A 22,941-nucleotide genomic window follows, 5' to 3' on the forward strand; every position below is an offset into this window, starting at 1 on the left:
ATATACAATATACTCGTAGCACTAAATATACATGTAAACTCGTGTACAAGTCGTTTCAGAGTTTGAGCTTGAATTTATTACATTTCTTTTGCTATCAAAAGAACTAACACTTTCAATTTTCAGATTGAAAACAATTTAGGGGATTATTACGCGGTTTGGAGTTGAGGGAAATTGGAAACATTCGGGGATTGCGAGTATAATCAATTTTGGAGCGCGTAATTGTAGTGGAAGACTTCCGCTTAAAATATAGGTAAATACTCGTAATTATTTAAACAGTTTTTTTTTTATTTTATCAAGTTTGATTCTTGCTTATGCTCGATTTCTTGATATACTTAATACATAAATTATAATTTTATAAATATACATTTTTATGTAGATATATATATCGTATTTACTTAATTTGATTGATTACTCGTAGTTTAATCAATAATATTTAACTATTACACTCAACTATATAACAGAGACACGATACGATAAGAAGTTAAAAATTTGCTATGCGCATTTCGCAGTGCGAAATTCGCACAATACAATTAAATATGTTAAATAGTTAAACATTTGATTTTTATGCTAAATACATGAACTACTTATAGCTGTAATCATATTGTATATACTGGCTCTTTTCCTTAAATTAATTTTTAAATTAAAAAATTTCAACTTTGATATATGCTGCATTAATTTTATTAATATTAATATTATGATTCAATGGTCTAATGCTAATTGCTACGGTTATTAGCAAAAAATGTTAATCAATACTATTGAAATACACATTAGGTTAAATTATATTAAATTATTTGATCTTTGGTTTTTTAATAATGAAATAATTTCATTTTAGCAATTCAGTCATTTTTAGTGCCGCTCCATCAAATTCAAACTTTTTTCAAATAAAGTTGACCAATTTCATGGGCTGTCCTTAAGTAATCGTAATGGCAATAAATTCATATTCATATAACCTCTATTCAGGCATTGGATTTGCTTAGTTTTCAAATAAAAATCAATTCAAATAAAAATAAAATGAATCATGCAAAGCCGAACTCTCCCCGAACCAAAGCGAATCGTTTAAAATCAATCGTTTCGTACAAGTTTTGTAATTAATCAAGTGAAACTTTTTTATTACCCATCGAGGTCGTTAGTTCATAAATATTTATGCTGTCAGCGGGAATAAATGTGAGTTCTTAAGTGCACATTTATTACCGAACACCATGTACTTTATGATCGTTCTGAGTTGTGGCTATTCAATATTAATTACTTAAATGAGTAAATGAGTATTCTAATGGCGTCTGCTCAAAAATATATACATATTCCATAAATATCATTCGAATGCAACAGAACTCATTAACCTTGTAAAAATTATGTCTGTCTGTCTGTCTGTTTGTGATTGTGTCTGGAATATGGCCAGCAAATCAGTATATGCGATGCATTAAGTGATTATCATCTGTTAAATATAAACAAAGGCGAGTTGAAACGAAAGTGATTTATACGGATTTTGGTCGTTAACAAAAGCGCTTAATTATGACTGGCAGGCATTAGTAAATATTGGAATAAATTTCCCCAGCTGATTACCATCAATGCACAAAAGTCTAATCAAATATTTGCGTGTACTTTGACAAAATAAAATTTGAATTTAAATGGAAAATATCGCAGTTTTAGTTTCGATTACTGTGTAGTTGGCTGGTTAATCGGGCATTAAATTAGCTTATGGCATTATGCATTTTTATATATCGCAGTGCAATAAATGCTGACAGAAATTTGTAATTACGAATTCTAATTTTCGCACTCACCACACATACATTCAATAATTTAATTTGACCAGCGAATTTGTCGCTGACCAAAATAAACTTTTTTAATAAACATTTTCGTTCATAGTTCTATAATTTTCACGACTATTTGCTTTTATTTCTTTTTTTTCAATCATTTATGGTATAATTAAGGCACTAAAATCAGAGAGGGAGAGGGAATTCGTTCAAACATTTTGATAAAATATTCATAATTGAATTAAACGCATTAATGCAAATAATTTAATAGTGTTTAATAATTACTATTGTTTATTGACTATTATTTTATTTATGTAAATATTGACTAGTATTTTATTTATGTAAATATTATTTACAAAATAACGCGCCCATAAATAATAAATTATGTATAATAAAATGTCATTCGCTGTCATTCGTTAACAATTTTGTGAAAGGATAAGAAACGCTAGTAACGGGTAACATTTATCATGGTCTTTGTTGTTGTTATTATTGTTGTTGTTTTGTTGTTTTGCACTTAGTGTGAAAATGACTTTCGATGTGCCAGCGAAAACAAAGACCGTGCGAAATGTGCTCCCTTGCTCGACACTTATCCTGTGCCTGTCACACCTACATACACCTACATGTAAGTGCAGTTAAGTGCTCTAGGTGTATGTGTAAGTGTGTGTATATGTGTGCTTGCGTCGCGCATTTTAATGTATTGTCGCTATCGCTGCTGGCTGCCTCCCCATTGATTTCAATTGTTTTCGAATTCACTTTTTGTGCCACTTTTTTTGTTGCTGTTTTTACTGCGTTCAAATTGTCATTTAAGTGCAGTTATTGTACACATACATACACAATAACATAGTGTGTGTGGCACATAAAAAATGGATGCTGATTGCAAAGAAAAGCCTCTGTCTTAATACACTCAAATGATTCAGTTTGCAAACTGACAGAATTGTCAGCCGCATTATTTATGAGCAATTTAACAGGTTAACAATGAAAGAGGGGAATGAGTCAAGGGGGTTGGGGCGTTGACTGGCCTCTTAGCTCTGTTTCGGACAAATGGGCTAGTTAATAAATTTGATACATTTGCGGTGTTTTGAGTTGAAAGCGTAACGCTAAAAGCTGCCATAAATTCCAGAACCAAATCGATTACATCTTTTGTGATGGAGGCAACTAATATATTTCGAGGTGCAAGTGTCAAAAAAATTCTAGTCTCATGTGGCAGCCAGAATTATATGCATTTTTGTGTGTTGCCTTTTGGTTTACAAGCAATATAGTAAACAGAAAGATTGTATGGGCCACATGCCAAAACATGCCTAAGAATCTATATTCTCTGTAGCTCATCGCTGCTTGTATGACGTGTCATCTATTCCAATGCATTTGCCTGTGCATACCCCAAAAATTATGGCATCTAAAGTGGTAGGAAGGAATTTGTATGCATATACTCTCTGGGCTTTTATGTGTACTATTTGTGTATGCCCATTAGATGTGGCTTTTTGTTGCTGGATTTTTTTTAGATTTTCTTTTGTTTCTGCGTATAAATGAAAATGGAGCGACTGTCTGGAGGGTGTGGGCTGCCCCAGTTTTTCTGTATTCTGCATTGCATTGTGTATTTGCTGGATTATTCCTTCATTTTAGTGTCTTGGCATTTTCTATGCACTTAAAATGCAGTAACAAAACTGCAGTTTGGCAGCAAAGCAGCTAAATGAATATAAAAATATACAAATATAATGAAAATAAAATTAATTTGTTGCACCGTGTCATTTTCCACGCCAGTGCAGTCTACATTTCGATGGCCTCAATTTAAGTGCCAGACAATGTGCAACCGTCTGCCGCATTGCTTACCCCCTGCCTCCCTCATCCTAAGTAAAAATGGAAATTTGTGAAATAATATCAAGTTGAATGGCCATTCAGTCTGCACAAAAGATGTTTGCTAAGCTGGAATTCGTGTTTGCACAGTTCAAGGGTTTCTGTGTGTGTGTATGTGTGTGTGGTGTCGTGGTTTGTGGTTCGAGAAGAGCCTTAGAAATGCAACTAAAATAGCGTAAATTGAAATTGAGAGATTCCATCAAATTCACAGCCGTTCATTGCTTTTGAAATGAGCTACAATGTTCGTTACTTATTTTTTTGGAGAACCAAAAGGCAAAAGGCAACAGAATTCAACTGAAGATGCGAACATAAAATTGAAAATAGAACACTTGTTACGACGAGTGGGTAAACGAAGCAAATCTAACGCCTGTAATGCTGATACATGCCATGCCCATAGCCCATGGGTGTGCTGCCCATGGCACGTTCGGTAGCCTTCTCGATGCTCGCATAAACGCACCTGTAACAGCACACGTAGGCCAAACATCACTTGAACAGGATGCGCCGGAAGGCGCGTCGGAAGTCCTTGTTGAAGATGGTATAGATGGCCGGATTGAGAGCTGAGTTCATATAGCCCAACCAAAATGCAATCGCAAATGCCGATTCCGGTATATTGCAATGACTACTACAGGCGGGCACCAGTATATACAGGAAGAAGAATGGCAGCCAGCAGGCAATGAAGCTGCCCATAATTAGGCCAAGGATGAGTGTGGCACGTTTCTCCTTTTTGCGGGCAATGCGTCGCTTCTCCTTCTCCGGATCGCGAGGCTTTGGCGTTTTCGGTATGGCCGGTTCCAGTTCCGTTTTGGCCGCCAACTCCTTGCTCTTAGCCGCCGCAGCTGCTGCACTGTTCTTGGCTGCCACAGCTGCTGCCTTGGTCTCGCTGCGACGCTGCTGGTTCGACTTGCGGCCAAAGATCGGCTGGCAAAGGCGAAACTTGAGCGGTTTGACAACCGCACAGCGACTGACCACGCCCGAGTCCGAGCTGGAAGGATCGAATTCACTCACCATGTCGGTATCAATGCCTACGGACAGAGCACGACATCGTCCGGCGAGGGGTGAGACGCGTAGCTCGTTGCCTGGAGCTGCAACAGCAGCACCGCCACTTGCGACTCCACTATTGGTCGCTGCACTGTTGCTGCCTCCGTCTGTGGTAATGCTGCCATTGTTGTTGTTCAGCACATTGATGGAATTGCTGCTGCCCATGGACGGCGGCACTGGGACATTGAGTGCAACGCCACGACCCGTGGCAATGGTGCTCACCTGAAGTGTCTCCTTTGGCGAGTTGAGACCGCTGCTAACTGCTGTTGTGGTCAGGCTTGAATTGCCATTGGGATTGGGATTGGGATTGGCATAGGCCAAGGCCGCTGCCTGGGCGGCAACGACCTCCAGTTCGCCCGCCTCCGAGGTGGATATATCGGAGGCCAGATCCATGGTTACCGTCGGTATTTGCATGGGTAACGTCGCACTGTTCGGTGGTGTCTCAATGGTGGCTATCTGTCGCTGCTGATGCAGCTGCAGCTGCGTTGCGCCGCTGGAGGATGGCATCGGTATTGTTCCTTTCTTGTTGGCGGTGGTGAAGCTCGTAACCTGCAATGAAAGAACCAGAGAAAGAGGTTTCAGCAACATGTCATTTCCATTTCCATTTCCATTTTCATTTCCATTCTCAAAATCCCATTTAAGTCTGCTTACAGGCGCGTCAGAGCGCAACGATTACGCAAACAAAAAGGCGGTGGTGGTGGCAGGGTGGCATGGGCGTGGCATGGGCGTGGCGTCTGCATACTCAATGCGAGTAGCAACAGCATTTACCAATGGCAATTAACAGTGCCCAAAATGCTGCAGTGTTCCAGCGACAAGCGCAACTGCAGCTCGTTAGTGTGTAATCATGTGTGTGAATACGAGTGTGTGTGTGTGTGTGTGTGTTAATCTCATGGCTGTGCGCCCCGTTGGGACGGCTTTGTTTGCATGAAAAACTGGTCAAGTGTCGTCGGTCGTTGATTTTTTTGTTTGCCTCGTGCGCTCAGTTAATTGAAAATGCAAATTGTGAATGAATTGCCTTTAAAATGTGTTCTTCTTCTTCTTTTGCTGCGCTCTGTAGTTTCGCTATTTTGGCCGTAATTGGCGGTAATTTGGCACAGTAATTACCGCAACGTGTATCGCTTGCTGCTAAATCATTAGAGATTTTTGTACTCAATCAGCGAACTTCGCTTAACTTTGTCCCTTATAAATCCCCGTCAAAATCAGGAGTAAGCCATCAGCCATCAGCCGTCGTCTGTGTGCAGCACAAAGCGGAACCGTTAACCGACGCCATTTTGTTGAATGTCGCTGCACAATGGCTGCCATCGACTGTGCCCCAAATGAGCAAATGGGCGAACGTGGCCAAAGAGTGCAATTGCGAAAATGCTGCAGCTGCAACACGTAGCACAAATAGACGTTGAAATACTGACAAGAAAAGGCGTGTGCCACTTGCACCTGTGCAATGTGAATTCACTTTAAAATGTGCGCTGACTTTAAGCCAGCATATTACGTATACGCCACATATGCCGAATGCCCCGAATGCGTTGCATGTTCATTCATATGGCAACATTTGCATTTACAGTGGTTGCCGACTGTTGCTCATCCGCTTTGACAGGACAATCGCCTGTGGATGACAACAATGAATCTCGGTTGCCCATCCATAAGAGTGCTCGTGATCGCGTTATCAGAGTCAGTGGGATTGAACACTTACCTGTTCGTTGTTTGTTTTACGCGGATGTTTTTTAATGCCGCGTCTCGCCCGCGCCTTGGCGGCGAAATAAATTCGTATGTACACAAATACCATAATGCAGCTGGGTATGTAAAAGGATCCCAGCGCCGAGTAGAGCACGTAGCCAATGTCCTCGCTTAGCTGAAAGCACAAACCAAAGAGAAATGTTTAAATATTGATTTTTTCTTATAGAGAAATGCCCCACTTTCCACCTTTCTCTCACTTCCTCCCCCCCCCCTCTTTTCAGTACAGATTTATAGCTAAAGCTGCGTAAATCTCTGAAAATAACATGTATTCATCATGAAATGTTATGAACTGTTTTCGACTTAAGAAACTGCATCCAATTTGTCATATTTTCGCAATTTGATATAAAATAAAGTATCATAAATACACTGCTGCACATCAAAGATTAATTTTAGATATAAATTCAAAAAAGTGGTATTTACAAAAAAATGTCACGTTTTCTTTCTTTAATACTTAAATACGTCTCTGCATTTTCAACATTTGGTTTAAGCATTCAAGTAACAGAATTTTTGAGGATTTGCAGTTGTTTGCAAGTTAAGAACTTAAATTGATTGTTAAATTGCTTTGGTTTTATTCACTTACGGACTTACTTCTGTACTTGGGACTTTTGGCATTGAAATTACAAGTGGTATATACTCTGGTAGTTATTGAGAGCATTAGACTGATTTTACTGTGGAAATGCATTTACTGCTCTCACTTCCCTTTCTCTTCTCTTTTCCCGCTTGTTGGCTGGGGAAAATGCTTTGTCAGTTTCTGTTGCTGCCGTGAAAAATGGGCAAAAAATGCAAAGTGCACGATTTGCACGGAAATTTCATAACGATAAATGAAGTAAAAATATTAAATTACTGCACACAAAAGCTTCAACAGTCTTTTCTGCAATGAATAGAGGAAAGACAGAGGGCAGCAAGAAGATGGCAAGTGGAGGATAATGCTAAGATTGAGGGTGCGGCAAATGGGCGCCATATTTCGAAGCAATTGCATTTCATTTATTTAAAGCTGGCTGAATTAAATTGCATCATAGTTTTTGATATCTTGCCACATTGCTGCTGCTGTTGTTGTTGTTGTTGCTTTTGCTGTTGCTGTTGTTGGCAGTGTTTCGTTTATATTCTGCGGTGCTTTTCATGCCAAGCTCTCTTGCCGGTACCGCGAACTCTTTACAAAATTATGCAAATTAAGTGTTTTGATGAAAAGCATACAAAGAAGTGCACTTGATGCCTCGCAGAGATTGCTCTAGAGCACTAGCTGCATTTTTGCCAGCTTCTTTCAGACATTGTTATTATTAATATTGTTATTGTGGTTGTTACTATGACAAAACCGCCAGTTGCCGTTGCTTGCCACATAAACGCAACAAAATTTGGCAGCTGCGCCAAGGGAATAGCTGGTTTTCGATATTTGGCTATTTAAACAGCTGCGTGTGAGGTGTGTTAGAAATCGGCATATAATTTGCTATACAGTTTATATATATATCTTTAGAAATGTAAACGAATTTTATGTAACTTGTAATCTGCTTTTAAGCAAAAGTACAAGGCGGGCCGGATCGGTTTCTAAATTGAATTTTTGAGCTGCCAGTGAATAGCTGCACTTGTCGGAAGAGTGGGCAGATTTGGGTGATTTTCGAGATTGGGCCTGAGGCTCAAGTAGAGCCAGGGCTTATCATAAGCCACAAAAGCGACTGCGTCGGCTGCATAAACTTTATTCAGCTATCCGGCTGTTGAGCACAAAATAAATTTCTCGGCAACGTTCTGTGGCATCGCCTGGCGTCTTGCATCGTTCACGTTCTGGCACAAGAAGTTGCCGCAACAAAATAAGCATAAAGTATTAAGCGTTTGGCATAATGTTGCCAAAATATACGACAACGAGTATCATGTGTACTGTATGTACACCAAGTTGCAGGTTGCAGGTTGCAGACTTTAGAGGCAAGTTGTGGGCAATGGCAGAAAAACCAAGGGCCAACAGCTACTTAAACGGGCTGACTGATATTTCAGCTTATTGCCCAGAGGCAGCAAATGTAAGTCGTAGTTTCTGCTGCTGCTGCTGTTGCAGTTGTCGGATAAGTTGCTCTTGTTGCTGCTGCCGCTGCAGCATCGTAATAAATCGTCTCATCATTTAGGGTTTACTGTTGATATATTGACAGCATTTGTCAGCGCACCCACAACTAACCCAATGAAGCATCTCCTTCTTCCTGTCTCTTTTGCCAGCTGCCTGCTTCTGTTGCAGATATCGAAATTTAAGCGTTACGTATACGCAACGTTTGTGTACCTACATTTTGTAGCACGTGAATTTAACACTTAAAGTAACATTTGCTTGCGTAAGTTACGCTCATCAGATGTGTGAAAATATGGAATTCCATTTTCAGCTCATAAGTAAAACGAAAACTTTTGGCGTAGGCATAAAAGTTGCGCATACGCCACGTTGCGTGGCACGTAATCTTAACACCTGTGGTTGTGTTACCTCATAGTTTTACCTATTCTGTATGTTTCTCATGTAAATCCGAGCATAGCAAAAGAGATTTTACTAACGCATTTGGACAAAGCTCTTCACAAATGGCGGCAACAGGCGTTCTGATTACGGGCCTCAAGCAACTGCAACTAACTTGGCAAGATGAAGCTTACAATAAATTGTCAACGGTGCGTGTGCGTGCTGGGAACTTAAGTGTGCGGATTTAATATAATTGAAAAGTTTGCTTGCTTGCTGCATTTGCAGTTGCCCACTTTTCCATTTCCCTGTATCCCATCCATTATCCATTTGCTTCGTCTTTTTTTTTTGTTTTCATCTGAGCTGCATTTGCGCTAATTTGCAGATTTTCAAATTGTGCTGAGCGCCTTTGTTTATTTAAAAGTTTCTTTTCCTTTCGACCAAGCCCGTGTAAAGTGGAAAGATGCGAAAAGAAAAATAATTATTCTGCAATTTTTAATTAAATGGCAATGGAAATTGCTTGCTGGCGTTGTTGTGCTCGTTGTCTGTCTTCTTCCGGTTGCCGCTATGCAGAACTTAAGCTGCTGGAAACAAAAACTCATTATGAGCGACCAAAATCGTTAGGGGATGCCACGTCGAAGCAACAACAACAACAGCAACAACAGCAACAAAAACAACGAAAACGACGAAAGCAAAAAGTGTTGATGAACAAAAGTGTCAGGAAGGATGACGAGGACGAAATGGTTGCAAAACTGTTGATGGGAGCGCACAATTTATTGAAATGTAAACATCAAGAAACGACTGTAATTAAAAGATAAAAATGTTGTCCACACAGCCGGCCTCATGGCGTATGCGTAATGTCCCAACCGAGAGTTGAATGCTGAGTGCATACTTTAAAGCCAAATCAACTGGCCGCTTATGTGTGCTTATAACGCTTTTTGTCCCCAACAGATAATAAAAAGAAAAAGAAAAAAAAAAACAAATAACAAGAATTACATGGCAAAAAATTCCGTTGTAAACACAAAAGAATTTCAATCCGAATCGTTGCTGAAAGTTTGCACAAAAAGTGAACGTAAAAACGAACAAATGTATTTTAGTATGTATGTTAGTTTGACTTTGAGTGTATATGTGTGTTTGTTTGTTGGGGTGTGTACAAGAAAAGTGCGTTTTGCCCGAGGACATCAGCTCTCTGACATGGTCGAAGACGGAAACAAGGGCGACCGGTTGTCATCATCAGCATTGTTGTCGTTTTCGTCGTTGTCGTCGTTGTCGTTGCAACTTTTTGAGAGAAACAAGCAAAGACTCGAATGCCAAGACAAATACAGCTTTCCCCTGGACAGATGGTACATCCACAAGGCCGAGCACTGATGCCGCTGTTGAAACAATCAATAAATCTGAAGTGCGAATACAGAGACTACACTATTCAATGCTACCAAAGAAGACAATTGCAGCTGGCTATGTTTTTATTCTATTTTATTTTTTTTTTTGGTGCCTTTGACAGTGTTGTCAGTAGCTGAAAGCTGCGAATGCTTCCCTACACTTTAGTTGAGTTGCGTTTCTTAGCTATACTTATTTGCATTCGCAATTTCATTGCTAGTGCATCTTCTTCTTTCTTGTTTGTCGCTGCTCAGTGGAGCAACCATTTTGTAGTTGGCGCTGCCAATTTGCCTGGCTGCTTCCTTTCGCTTTTGCTCCAGACTTGACTTGGACTTGCACTTGCATTTCAATTGACTGCTTTCTGTTTGCTTTCCACAGACCCAACACACCACTTTTCATACTTTACTCCACTCTTTCTCTCTGGGCCACGAATTCCCAATTCAGTTCAGTTGGAATTGTCGCCCGTTGACTTTATTTTCTTTGCCTTTTAGCATTTCTACAACTTTACGCTTGCCCTCACCCGCCATAAACTTAAATCAATTGCTCAAAATAAAAAGCAAAGGAATATAAAAGAAAAATATAAAAAAAATTGGCTACTTTAAGGGACGTTTCTGTTTAATGGCCAATCTGCCCCAACTAAATGTCCAACACGCGCCATAGTCAACACCAATTAAAAGACACCATCTCTCGATAGTTAAAAAAAAAGCAAACAGATGCTCGCTGATAATGGCCCAAAAACATAGAATCCAAAAAAAAGACAAGTCATAAGACTTGCCGAACCATTAGATATGCTGTAATTATGTTAGAGTCGTAAAATTCCTATGGTTAATCCATTTATTTCCTACTCTATCTTATTAAATGATCTGCCAGCGTGTTTCGATACTGTTAAGATACTCAAAGTATAACTATATCCACTTCGTATTATTTATTTTTTTATGCTCTTGTTTTGAATTATCTTTATATATATTGGAACCAGATCGGACTTTATATATTTTGTTACCAAGAGAGAGATCAAGTTTGTCAAACAAATTTGGCTAAAATCTGACTTTAATATCAAAGAAAGACGTTTTAAGTCTCTGCAAGGATATCAAAGCTTTAGCAAATCTTCTTATTTTTCTCTTTGGTTCTGTCTGCCTTTATTTATCACGCAGTCTCTTCTAAAGCAAGTCCTTTTACATACGCTTAATCTCATCGGATTTGCCCGCTTTGTCTATAGAGTATCTGCATTGGTTATGCGGCTTGCGGCGGACCCGGACAGTTGGTTATTGTTGCCTAATTGCGGCTAACGACATGGTTCATTAAATTGCAATTTTTTAGCACAATGTTGTCATGCGCTAATCCACAGGAAATGCATTGGCCGCCATTAGGTGGTTGGCCTGCCCTAAAAAGCAGGCAACAAAAAGAATTGTTGGCTGTATGCTAGTAGGCATTTTAATTGTGGCCGGCAGTTTTATGGCTTTATTATTTGATTTTGTTGCCCAACAATAGCAACAAGAATGGCGCCCCTTTCTCCCTTCCTTGCTTGACACTTCCGTTGCGAAACAGCGTTTTTATTGTGCGGCCTGATATTTTTAATGCCAACCACTTTATGCTGATTGCCTGCTCGACTGCCCGACTGCCCGACAGCCCGTCCGTCTGTGCGACGCTTTAACGTTAGTATTATCGTAAAAATAAAACCGCAACTCGCCAACTGTTGCTGCTGCGTTCAGTCCTCACACTCAGATTTGCCTATAGCAGTCCCCTTTCGTCCCTGCTCTCCCCTCCTTCTTTCAATGGTATTATCGTGGGAAATTGCTTGTTGACACGCAGACAAAACATGTAAGTTTTTGAATGTGTATATGTGTGTGTGACCTACTGCACGGCAATTTGTATTCTCACTTGCTGGTCAACTTTTTAAGCCCAAGTTACCCCTTTGCTAAATTATGATTGATGTTTATTCTTAGCACAATGCTCTATAATTACAGAATACGATTTTCATTCCGTTTTATTAGATTACAGGCTTCGCTGCCCGATGATGACTTTATTTACAGGGAAGGGGCAAGGTGGCAGGGTAATTTGCGAGGGCAGTTATTGATTTTGCCTTAGTGCTTCATTGGGGCTGCCGAATGAAATGAAATGTGTAATTAATACGGACATTGTAAGCCTATGGGGCAATAAGGCAGCTTCAGCGACAGTAAAATACCAGAAAATTAATTTCCAAATATGTAAGCCATGTCTGTATGTGTGTGTGTGTGCGTGTGTGTGTGTAATGTATGCTGAACTCGGTAGAAAATGTATGATAATATTATGCTTTTAACCACAATGTCGCATACATTGTTAATCATTTGCAGTTGCCATCGTTGTAACAAATTGCTGCCAAATTGTTGTTTTGGGGCTTGACTTTGCACACACACACAGACACACACAAACACACACATACACACTCACAAATAAGCGCATAAACATTGATACACGCATCGTTAATTTCAATAGTAAATTAAATACAAGCATCCTTGAATTGGGCCAAAGGCCGTAAGTGTAACCAAATTAAACCGGGCTCACACCAGAGCAGGCAGTTAACCAGCCATAGCCAATGCTGACCGTATTGGTAAAGCGTGTGTGTGTGTGTGTGTGTGTGTGTGGTGTGTGTGTCTGTCAAGCCAATTGGAAATTTTAAATGATCTACTACTAGGCTAGTTTTGGTTAGGCACTTGAACAACTTCCTGGCAAAGGAAATCAGATACGAGACAGAGAAGCAGAGAGAAAAGAGAGAGAGAGAGAGAGAGAGAGAGAGAGAAACTGACTATAGCAAGCATAAAATAATTACAGTGTTTTGGCCAGGCTAACAAATCTTGTTGGTTGCACGCACACACGCAACTCGTACGTGCAACAAGCCAATGCAGCAATAACAACAACAACAACAACAAAACTGCACAAATTTTAACGCTTAATGGTTATTGGCACACGCACACACACCCACACACACACACATATACATGTGGCAAGGGGGTGGGAGGTGTGGGTCGTTCTTGGACAAACAGCATGACACTTGTGAGCCAAACAAATGAACAACTGCGGGTGCGTGGCCAAGTTGGCCAAGTTGCCCATTGGTCTGCCACAGCCCGATTGCAAAGGTGGGGGAGGGAGGGGGTAACTCGACCACAACGACAGCAACTGCCACAGCAACAACGACAGCTCTACAGGCCAAAAGAATCAATGTTGTTGTTGCTGTTGCTGTTGACCATCTCTTAACAAGCAAAACAGTTTTGCACAGCTCACGCAATTTTCAATGTTGTTTTTGGTTTGTGTGTTTGTGTGTGTGCTCCTCAGGCCATTCCATGCAAGGCCTGGCCATTATTTATGGCCTTAAATACATAAAGGAAATAAAAACGTTTATGACACAAAGGTGCATTATTGAATTTCAATATTTGTAATTATACCACAACAAACGTTGCGGTAATGTTAAAATGACATTAAAAAACATATTTCACATGACATTCTGCTCGATTTATACTTTAAGGCGTTATACAGGCTATACGTACCAGAGAACTGCAACGGGTATGAAATGTTCGATCATACTCAAACATTGACTCGAACCCGTTATGATTTTTTTGCTTTGGTTAAGCGACAGGAGCGGACCGTTCGAACTGAGCGCTCGGTTCGTTCGCTCAGTTCGAACACATTGCCAGTTTGTGTTCATGACCGTTTGTGTTTGTTTGTTTTTGTTCAACCACGAGCATTGACCGAACCGGCAGGCTGACTTGATTTGATGCTTACTCATTTTGTTCAAACGATCAGGTTTGGGTATGGGTATGAGCAAGGGTAGCGGTTTTGGGTATCTAAATGGGTATGGGTGTCGGCTTTTGGGTATGCAATCAGGTATGGGTATGGGTGTGAGCATGGGTATTGGTTTTGGGTATCTAAATGGGTATGGGTATGGGTATGAGTATGGCCGTGCGCATGGTTGCCTGCGTTTGGTTATGCAGGCTTGCAAGCGAATACATACGCGTATGTTTTTTTTTTGTACTCTTGTTAGTTAGTTGGTATTAAAATTATTATTGAATGGCAAAATAAATTTATGACAAAGAAATAATAATTGAAAATATATGAATTGCTTTATTTTGAACATAAAAAAAAACGTGTTATTATTAATAAATATTATTTTTGCTTTTTTAAAATGAACTTATGCTTAAAAGTATTTTACTGACTGCATTTTTAAGTAAATTAAACGAAGGAAACTAATTATTATTAACTTATTTCTAGAAGTTAATTTTAAGGTTTATTTAAAATTATTGACGAAACTATAGTTGTAAATTTTATTTACCTAATCCTAAAAGTTATACTTATTCAAGCAAAGTAAAATTTTATCTTTCTTAGACCTGTACAATACATACTATTTCTTTCACATACACATTTTAGTGTAAAGTAAACGCGCGTGCTCGCTATTGCGCGCTCTGTCGCACTCTTGTTAAGCACAGGCACTCAAGCTCATACCCATACCCATACCCATTTAGATACCCAAAACCGATACCCATGCTCATACCCATACCCATACCTGATTGCATACCCAAACGCCGACACTCATTCGCATACCCATACCCATACCCATTTAGATACCCAAAACCGACACATGTTTTCACACCCATACCCATACCTACAAGTTCGAAGCATACCCAAACCAAAACGTGGCTTTGGGTTTCGTCACAAGCGAACCTCAATCCGGTTGAGTAGTTCGTAAACAAACAATCACGCTCGATACTAGATCGTAAACAGAGAGGCGCGGAACCTGATCGAACACGCTGCGCCCGAGTGGTTGAGTTGATTTGGTTGAATTTTCTGCACACATGTTCGATCATACTCGAACATACCCAATGCAGCTCTCTGGTGTGGATGTTGCACATTTATGTGGGCAGTTAGCTTTTCAAATAGCCGCCGCCGTCATCAATTAAACAAGATTGTTGTTTTTATGGCGCAATTAATTCATAATTAAATTATTACGTACCCTTAAGGGACTATATTCATTACGACAATATGTAAATATATAAGTTGCCACAAAAATTTGTATCTTGTTGTTTCATTAATTATACTCCAACAAAGTTTGATATAATCTAAATTTGCAATTGATTGGTGATATCCCTACAGATATATTGTTGAATTATAGTTTTAAATTATTGATTCTTTCTCGTATTTTATAAGTATGCATTCAGGATAAAAACTGTAACGACTCAACATTTAAAAATGCAAATAGGTCTAAAATATTTAATTAAATTAAAAAAATTCTTAGCCAAATGAATAACAAATTTCGTATTCAATTAAAGAAATTCATAGATAACCCAACTTTTGAACCCTCGGAATTCCGGTTTAAGTACTACGTTTACAATATTTTTTTTCAAGCTAGTTTTATTTTATTTGGAGCCATTTTAATGGTGTTTAGTGGAGATTTTGCTTTTCTTTGGCATTAAAAATAGGAAATAAAGAAAGAAATTAATCTCCCAAACTTGGTCAGCTTTATATTAAATCATAGGTAAATATTTAAGAAACGAAAGCGTATACAAACTTCGTTAAATTGATGGCATTGTTATATCGGCCGCTTAATTGAAATTACGATTAAAAATTGTGCAATTCGGATGCGTTTGCTGGACAGTTTATAGCTTCCCACCTGACCATCTCATTATTCAAAGAGTTATATACATATATTTATTTCTTGTTCACTTAAAGCACTTAGTTAGTGGCATTAAATGCATTTTTGTAACTTTGTCAATAAATTCACGTGTATTGATTAACATTTTCAACCACTAATAAAAAGAGCAACAATTGCCATTTTTATTACCCACAATACAAGGTGTATAAGAGTGCTTGAGTGTGTGTGTGCTTATGCCGTTATAATAATGGCTAATTAATTGCAGCTTTATTTCGCGATGTGTTTAACATTTTCGCATTGTAACAAATGTGCTGGCGGCACGCAACGCAAAAGGGAGAATGTTTAAATGCCTTTAAAAATGTGAATGGACATTCAGAGCATTCGTTTTGTTATGTAACATTCTGGCAATAATTTTATTTAATTTTTCATTAATTTTTAAACGGCAGCACTCGCGATAACGATGTGGCCACAAATTAAAGCGAGGTCAGTGCATCGCATGCAGCTGGACTTGGATGCGACTTTGACTGCAAGTAGCATGTAACAAGTAGCAAGTAGCAATTACCACTTAAAATTCAAGTGCTCACACACACGCACGCACAGCTGTATGTGTGTGTGTGTGTGTATGCGTTGGCTTGTGCATGTTTTAAATGCGTTAAACATGCGCGAACTAAATGCGAGCTAAAGCAACAACTAATTAGAACGCTAATTAACGTTATTAAAATACGGCAACAACGTCTTCAAAAGTGCCAACGATGCCAGCAACGAACGCACTGCCAAACGATTACAAGTGCGCAACACAAGCCAATGGACGGACGGACAGACGGACGGACAGACAGACAGGCAGAAGGACGAGTGGAAAGGGAAAGAAAACGGGAACAAATGTAATGCACGGCAGCTGCCTGACAGCCTTGCCGCTTGTCTGTCTGCCTTTGAGTTGGCTGCTTCAGTTGGGGGATGCTGCTCATTAAAAGCACATTTAAGATGTTTACAAACGTGTTCTAAGACGTTGCATACGCACACATACTCAGTCACACACACACACGCATTCTCAATTACGTTTACTAGAAACTAGCACGCGGCGCGAAAACCGCAATCCGGAAGCGGAAGTAAGGCAAAATAGGTGTATAAAATTGGTCATGTCTGTGAGGTTTGGTGCGCTTTGAAATTAGAGCTGCCTGCTAATGGGTTGCTAGGCTCTAAGTGTGTCATATAGCTGCGGAGATAGAGAAAAAGAGAGAGGGACAACTGTAGATAGAGAAAACAATAATACTTTGTAAGCGGCATTACCACAAAAATCTCAGCTGCACGTTGGCAACGTCGTTCTTTGGATTCAACATTTGATTGGCCCTAATGGCAGCGACGCCGACTTTAATAGCGACGTCAGCGTCGTCAGCGTCGTCGGCGGCGTCGTTGGCGTCGTTGGCATTGCCAGCTAAAGGGAAAACTTTACTTTAATTGACAGCAAAAAGCAATTTGCCTCATTACCACGAACACGAGCGTAATTAAATGCTGCCCTGGGGCGTCTAGCGACCCCAATGGAACAACATTATTGCCATTCGCATAACCTATACACTCCATCAACTCCCCCTACCCCTCCCCCACACCCAGCAGCTGTTGTCCCTGCTGTCTTCCAAAAATAAGCAACCTTCAATTTAAGATGCTTGCCAAAAATAGAAAGCACAAAAGGGTCAGCTCCAAATGGCGTGGCTGACATGCGATTTAGTTTCTTATTTGACACATTTTTTTCCGCTTAGATTTTGCTCTCTGTATACAATTTCGTTGCTCTACGTTGTCGGAGGGGTGAAAACTTTACTGCAGTCGTCGCAAATGTCATTTAAAGGACAATAATGTCGGTGCTTCTCGTGGCTTGCGGGTTACAGAAACAGCCGAGTGGGAAAAAAGTGTTTGTTGGCCGCATTTAAAGTCAAGTTAAAGTTCAAATTACAGCTAAAGTGTGCGACAGCTGCCGATGTCTGGCAAGAATCTCCTCGCAACGATCTAACCAAAAGTGACATAATTATTACGCTGCTAGCACACACACTTACACACAGAGTGAGAGAGACACACCCTCGCATACTTGAAGTCGTTGTACACCGATAAAAAAAAGTTATAAAATGAAGACTTTAAGAATATTTCGTATATAACCAAGTTCTTATTTTAAGAATAATTGTTGTTATTATAGGTAATAATGCTTTTAAGATTTAAGACAAAAAATAAATAAAAAATTAAAAATTATTATTTTTGTTGATTTAATTTTGCTTAACATATATACATTTTATTGTGTCTTGGTAATTTTGTAAATGTGCCTCGTTACTGGGCGGATTCGAACCCACGCTCCAGCTACTTTCAACTGAAGCGGCATGTCTAACTTTCCACTACTTTCACCCTATGAAATAGTACATAATATATATACCTTCCTAGCAATTTAAGATTCTTATTCATGTATTAAGATCTTTAATTTTTTAGATAAAGATTTTTAGTACTATTAATAAAGTCTGGGATGGTCCATTTTTAAGAACAAAATAATTAAGATAAAAGTTCTTGATTTAGAAGGTCTTTTTTTCAGTGTAGGCAACAAGAGAATCGTGCGCAATACGAGGCTAGTTGAAGTGTACGCCGAAGCTGTTCTCAAGTGGTTGCTGGACATGTGCTAAAGGCGGCATCTTCCAGTCGACGCCACATGGTTTATGGCAGGAGTATCCAGTGTCCAATGTCCAGTGCTCAAGGGACAGGGGGCTGAACGCCTGGTGTCGATTTATGGCGGTCGCTGGGCGCTCTTAAATATGTATGTCAGCTGTGAGTAAGAGAAAAAGCCAGCTGCCTTGTTTAGCCGTTGTATTGGCCAGCCTCTTGGCCATATTTAATTTAATAAAGCGAACAATCCCCATCGAAAAACTTTAAGCTATCATTAAGCGGTCTCAGCAGAAAATAAAGTTTAGTGCTTTGGTTCGACAGCGAATGCCATGATACTACCATAATGCTTTGGCTAAGTAAATATTGAAATCTACAACCTCTGAACCGCATGCCAAAGGCGACACCAACAACAATGCCTTGCATACAAATTTGTGGGCGTTGCTGAAGAGATTTGTAAACAACATTCTGTGGCGTATATTTGGGGTGGCTGGCCTCGTCCTTGCCTCACTCAACTCCTCGTCTCGGTTTCAGCTTCAACATTTCGACATTGGATTCTTTGGGCCTCAGCTATTTTGTTATTTTGTGCGCCTTTTTTATTGGGCCTGCTGTCTGTATTTGGTAGTTGAAGTATTTGTTGCCTTGCTGATAGAATGCGAACAGAAGGTTTACTGGATTATAGAGTTTTTATGAACCGTATAATGTGGCAAATGAGCAAATGAGATTAAAACTTTGCTCGCCTTTAGCATTTAAGACTGCTTTGGATTATTTTCTTTTTGCTGTTGCTGTTGCCTTGAACTTGACACGATGCAATCAAGCGAATTCACAAATATTTATGGCTGACATTCTGCGCCCAATCAATTTGCATTAAACGAAACATATTCGCAGATTTCACAGAGAGATGGAAAAAATAAAAGCAGAAGCGTGGAAAATGCTAACAAATACAAGACAAACACATAGACAATGCGACGTAGCTAACACAAAAATTTATTACAACTGTCAAATCTATGGCCGGCAGATACTTTACTGCTGTCGCCAGGCTGTCAGGCGGAGCGGCGGAAATATGCCATGTAACTGGAACTTGAAATCGAACAGACAGACAGAATAGATAGAACAGTCTGTCCGCTTTGCTTTTTATTTCGTTTTCATGCCCAGCAATTTAACATTACTCTGACATAGACTCACACACACACACACTCGTACAGTTCCATAGACAGGCTCGTGATTGCTTTGCACTTTTTGAAATGTATACTGCCCCTACCCCCTACCCCTACCCCTCCCACTACCCAGCTACCCTTGCGCCTCCTATGCGTAGTTATTTCTGATCATAAAATCAATATGCGCATACTAAAATTTTATTTCTTTACAATTTGTGTACGAATTTCCTTTGCTCTTACTGCTGCTGCTGCTGCTGCGATTTCTCTCTGCCCTTTCCCTTGGTTCTCCCGTCCCTGTTGCTTTACGAGTTGCCAGTTGCCGCATTGTTTTGTTGTTCTTTTTTTCTTCTTTTGTTTTTTGCTGTTTTGTAGTCCATTTAATTCATGCTATGAAGGACCTTGCTCGCAGTTCGGTATGGCACATGTTTTGTCCATTTAGCTGCGTGTTGTGGAAATGGAATGCAATGCTTTGACATATTTTCCTTTTATCGTCAGTACTTTGGGTTCTTATACCCTGTAAATAAGTTGTTGCAGATATGGGGTATATTTGATAAGGTTTTTTCATTTTAAAGTTTTCCTTTAGTAATTCGGATGTTGAAATATAAGTAAATTTAAAAAATATTGTTTTTCCTGTTTAAATACAATGTTTTAACATGTTTTCCTATAGTATAAAGCGCCATTTCGTATCTTACTATTATTTCGGACTTGATGTTTATTTTCCTTATATATTTCTTTGTTGGTTGCTCCCGTGGCGTATACTTAATATAGAATTCTCTTCCTTTTGTTCTCAGTACTTTAGATGCATACATCCTGTAAGCAATATTTTATCGAAATGTTGCATCTTATCTATGTGTACTTCCTTTTCTTCATGTTAATTTCCTTTATTGCTATTTGCTTGTCATATGCCATGTGTCCACACGGCGCATACTTAATAAAGGTAATGGATTTGCAACGCCTTTGACACGGTTAATGACTTGCAAGTGTTTGCTTTGTGCTTTCCTAATTGCGTTTAGAGACAACACAAATGACAACGATGACGATAAGCAGTCGATGGTCTGATAAGCGTTACACTAACAACAGCAACAGCAACAGCAACATGTAAGATATTGCCTTGGCCATTATGTTATTTAAGGCATTCAATACAAATTGGTAATATCTCATTTATTTGGGTGTTTTGCTAGCTTCTTCTTCGTCTTCTTCTTCTTGTTCTGCTTATTTCCGTTGCTTGTTGTTATTAAATTGACGCATGTGTTTGTGACAGATACACACGCACACAGACAAATGCAAAGAGTGAGAGACACATAGGGACACTTAAATGCGATACGTGTTGTCCGCAAGTCCTTCAAGTTCACGCTGCTGTCGCTGCAGGCAAACCAGATAAGCAAGGAGGGAGACTGAGAGAGAGGGAAGTATAGAAAGAGAAGGAGAATTGTGGAATGAAATACTCATACGCAATCGTTTCGAGTTTGAGTGACCAAATGTCAAATATTCCAGAGTGTACACTTATTTCATTTCCAGATTTATGGTAACGTGTTTGGGTATGTCGGTTGTGTCGGGTGTGTCGAGTCTGTCGGTCGGTTTGTCGAGTTCCCTTTGGCCCCGCGTAAGCAAACAATTTGAAAACCTCAACGTCCATCCGTCCGTTGTTCTCGCTGTTGGCTCTGATGAAGAAGACACAACGCTATGCTGACAGCAATTTCCGTTGACAGTCGTGGAAAACATGCGCCATCTCTACATCTCTTTTTTCTGCCCTTGTTGTGGTTTTTGTTGTGCTAGCACCTTCTACGCTCCGCTGCACTGGATCGCACTTCACTTGCACTCACTGCCAACATATCAGCAAAAGAGGGAGAAAGCATGGGAGAGAGAAAAAGAGATAGTCTGGCAGCTGAGAAGTGTCATTGTTGCTGCATTTTCCAGATGATTGCTTGGCCCTTTTCCTCCCACAGGATCATAGAGAGAAAGCAAATACCAGACAATGTTATATGTTATACGTTTGTTTTGCAGCAGGATGTGTTGCACACTCTCATCAATTTCATGCCACAATCCATCCATCTATACATTCCTTTCATTCGTTCATCTATCCGTCTCTCAGTCTGTCAGTCAGTCAGTCAGTCTCTGTTTCTGTCTGCTGTTGTTGGCCTCAATTACAATGTATCATGCCACGCACGTATTTTCGCTCGCTCTTTATGTTGTTGTAAAGAGTTTAACATGTGCTTCGATTACAGTTCCTTTCCTGTTCCCTCCTTTATCCTGCCGAATGTCCTTGTACACTTGCACGTAGCTGAATGTGACCACAACGCATTTATTTTCCATCTATAAATATGTATAGCTCCAAATGGAATTCGACTTAAATTATTGATATCTTTGCAGTCACACACATACACACATACACAGGCACACACGCAGACCCGCAATTTCCCAATTGCCAGATGCAGTAAGAAATTTCCATTGTTCTACTAATTTTGCATGTTTCAGCCATGTTTATAAATAAGAATTAAATGTGTTTCTTGGGGCAGCTTTGCTTTTGTTATTGTTTTTTATGTGTCATAAAACGGGGTCATAAATAAAATCAGTTGACGAAGTGACCGACTCACGGGATGTCATTAGACGACTGCCGTCGTTAGCCACGTCGTCGTGCGTGTTGACGGCTTATAACTAAACGGCTTAGTAGCTGCTGGTTATGTCAGCCGTTCGGCAATCGTGGCTTACAGTGTGGGCTTAAAGTTTTAGGCCAGATGAGCTGGCCATGTCGCTTGGGTCTGATTAAAGTGGTTTTAGTGAGCGACATAAATAAATAAATTAAATAAATAACAAAACAAAGCAGAAACAAGAACAAAAGAAAATGAATGGGAGGGAAAGCAAAGCATAGGAAATGCAAGAAAAGGAAAGGAAAGAAAGCATGAGCCAGATTTGTGGCAACGTCAGGCAAAAACTAAAATTGAAAGTGTGTGCTGGGAACCCACACGAAAAAGGCCCACAATAAATTATGATCGCAGCACAGCTTAAACACACACACTCGCACACACATGTGGCCAGTTTAATATTTTATGCTAAGCCACAAGACCAACTCAAATCTCATAAAGTGAACATAAAACATGCAAATTAAAAGGACCAAACACGTCGTCCAAATTGAAGATGTAAAGCACACATACACACACTCGCATACATACGCACAACAGACTCAAACTCACACTCACACTCACGCAATGGCACAATGAACTAATTTACACAAAAACAATACAATTTGCGAACCCATGTTAAGACCCTCTTCGCCTCCCTCTTCATTACAAATGCCTGTCTCTATTTCTCATTGCATGAATTTTGTTGCTTTAACCCTATTTCCACATTGTACACTCGCAGCCAAACGGCGCC

General features: G+C 39.7%; 1 protein-coding gene across 2 annotated transcripts in view; it reads right to left on the reverse strand.

Moving 5' to 3' along the window:
• Window positions 1–3,859: 3,859 nt before the first annotated feature.
• LOC117792252 (alpha-2C adrenergic receptor) overlaps window positions 3,860–22,941 on the reverse strand; it is a 45,603-nt gene continuing 26,521 nt past the window's right edge. Inside the window, exons 2-4 of one of the 2 annotated variants that reach the window (XM_034632310.1) lie at window positions 6,328–6,486; window positions 4,608–5,189; window positions 3,860–4,520 (exon numbers count right to left, since the gene is read on the reverse strand). In XM_034632310.1, coding sequence (XP_034488201.1) covers window positions 4,086–4,520; window positions 4,608–5,189; window positions 6,328–6,486 — 1,176 coding nt within the window. In that variant the 3' untranslated portion in view covers window positions 3,860–4,085. Of the gene's footprint in view, window positions 5,190–6,327; window positions 6,487–22,941 lie in introns of both variants that reach the window. The other variant, XM_034632309.1, reaches the window with a different exon arrangement.

This window comes from Drosophila innubila (assembly GCF_004354385.1).
Source record: "Drosophila innubila isolate TH190305 chromosome 3R unlocalized genomic scaffold, UK_Dinn_1.0 2_E_3R, whole genome shotgun sequence".
Taxonomy (NCBI): Eukaryota; Metazoa; Arthropoda; class Insecta; order Diptera; family Drosophilidae; genus Drosophila; species Drosophila innubila.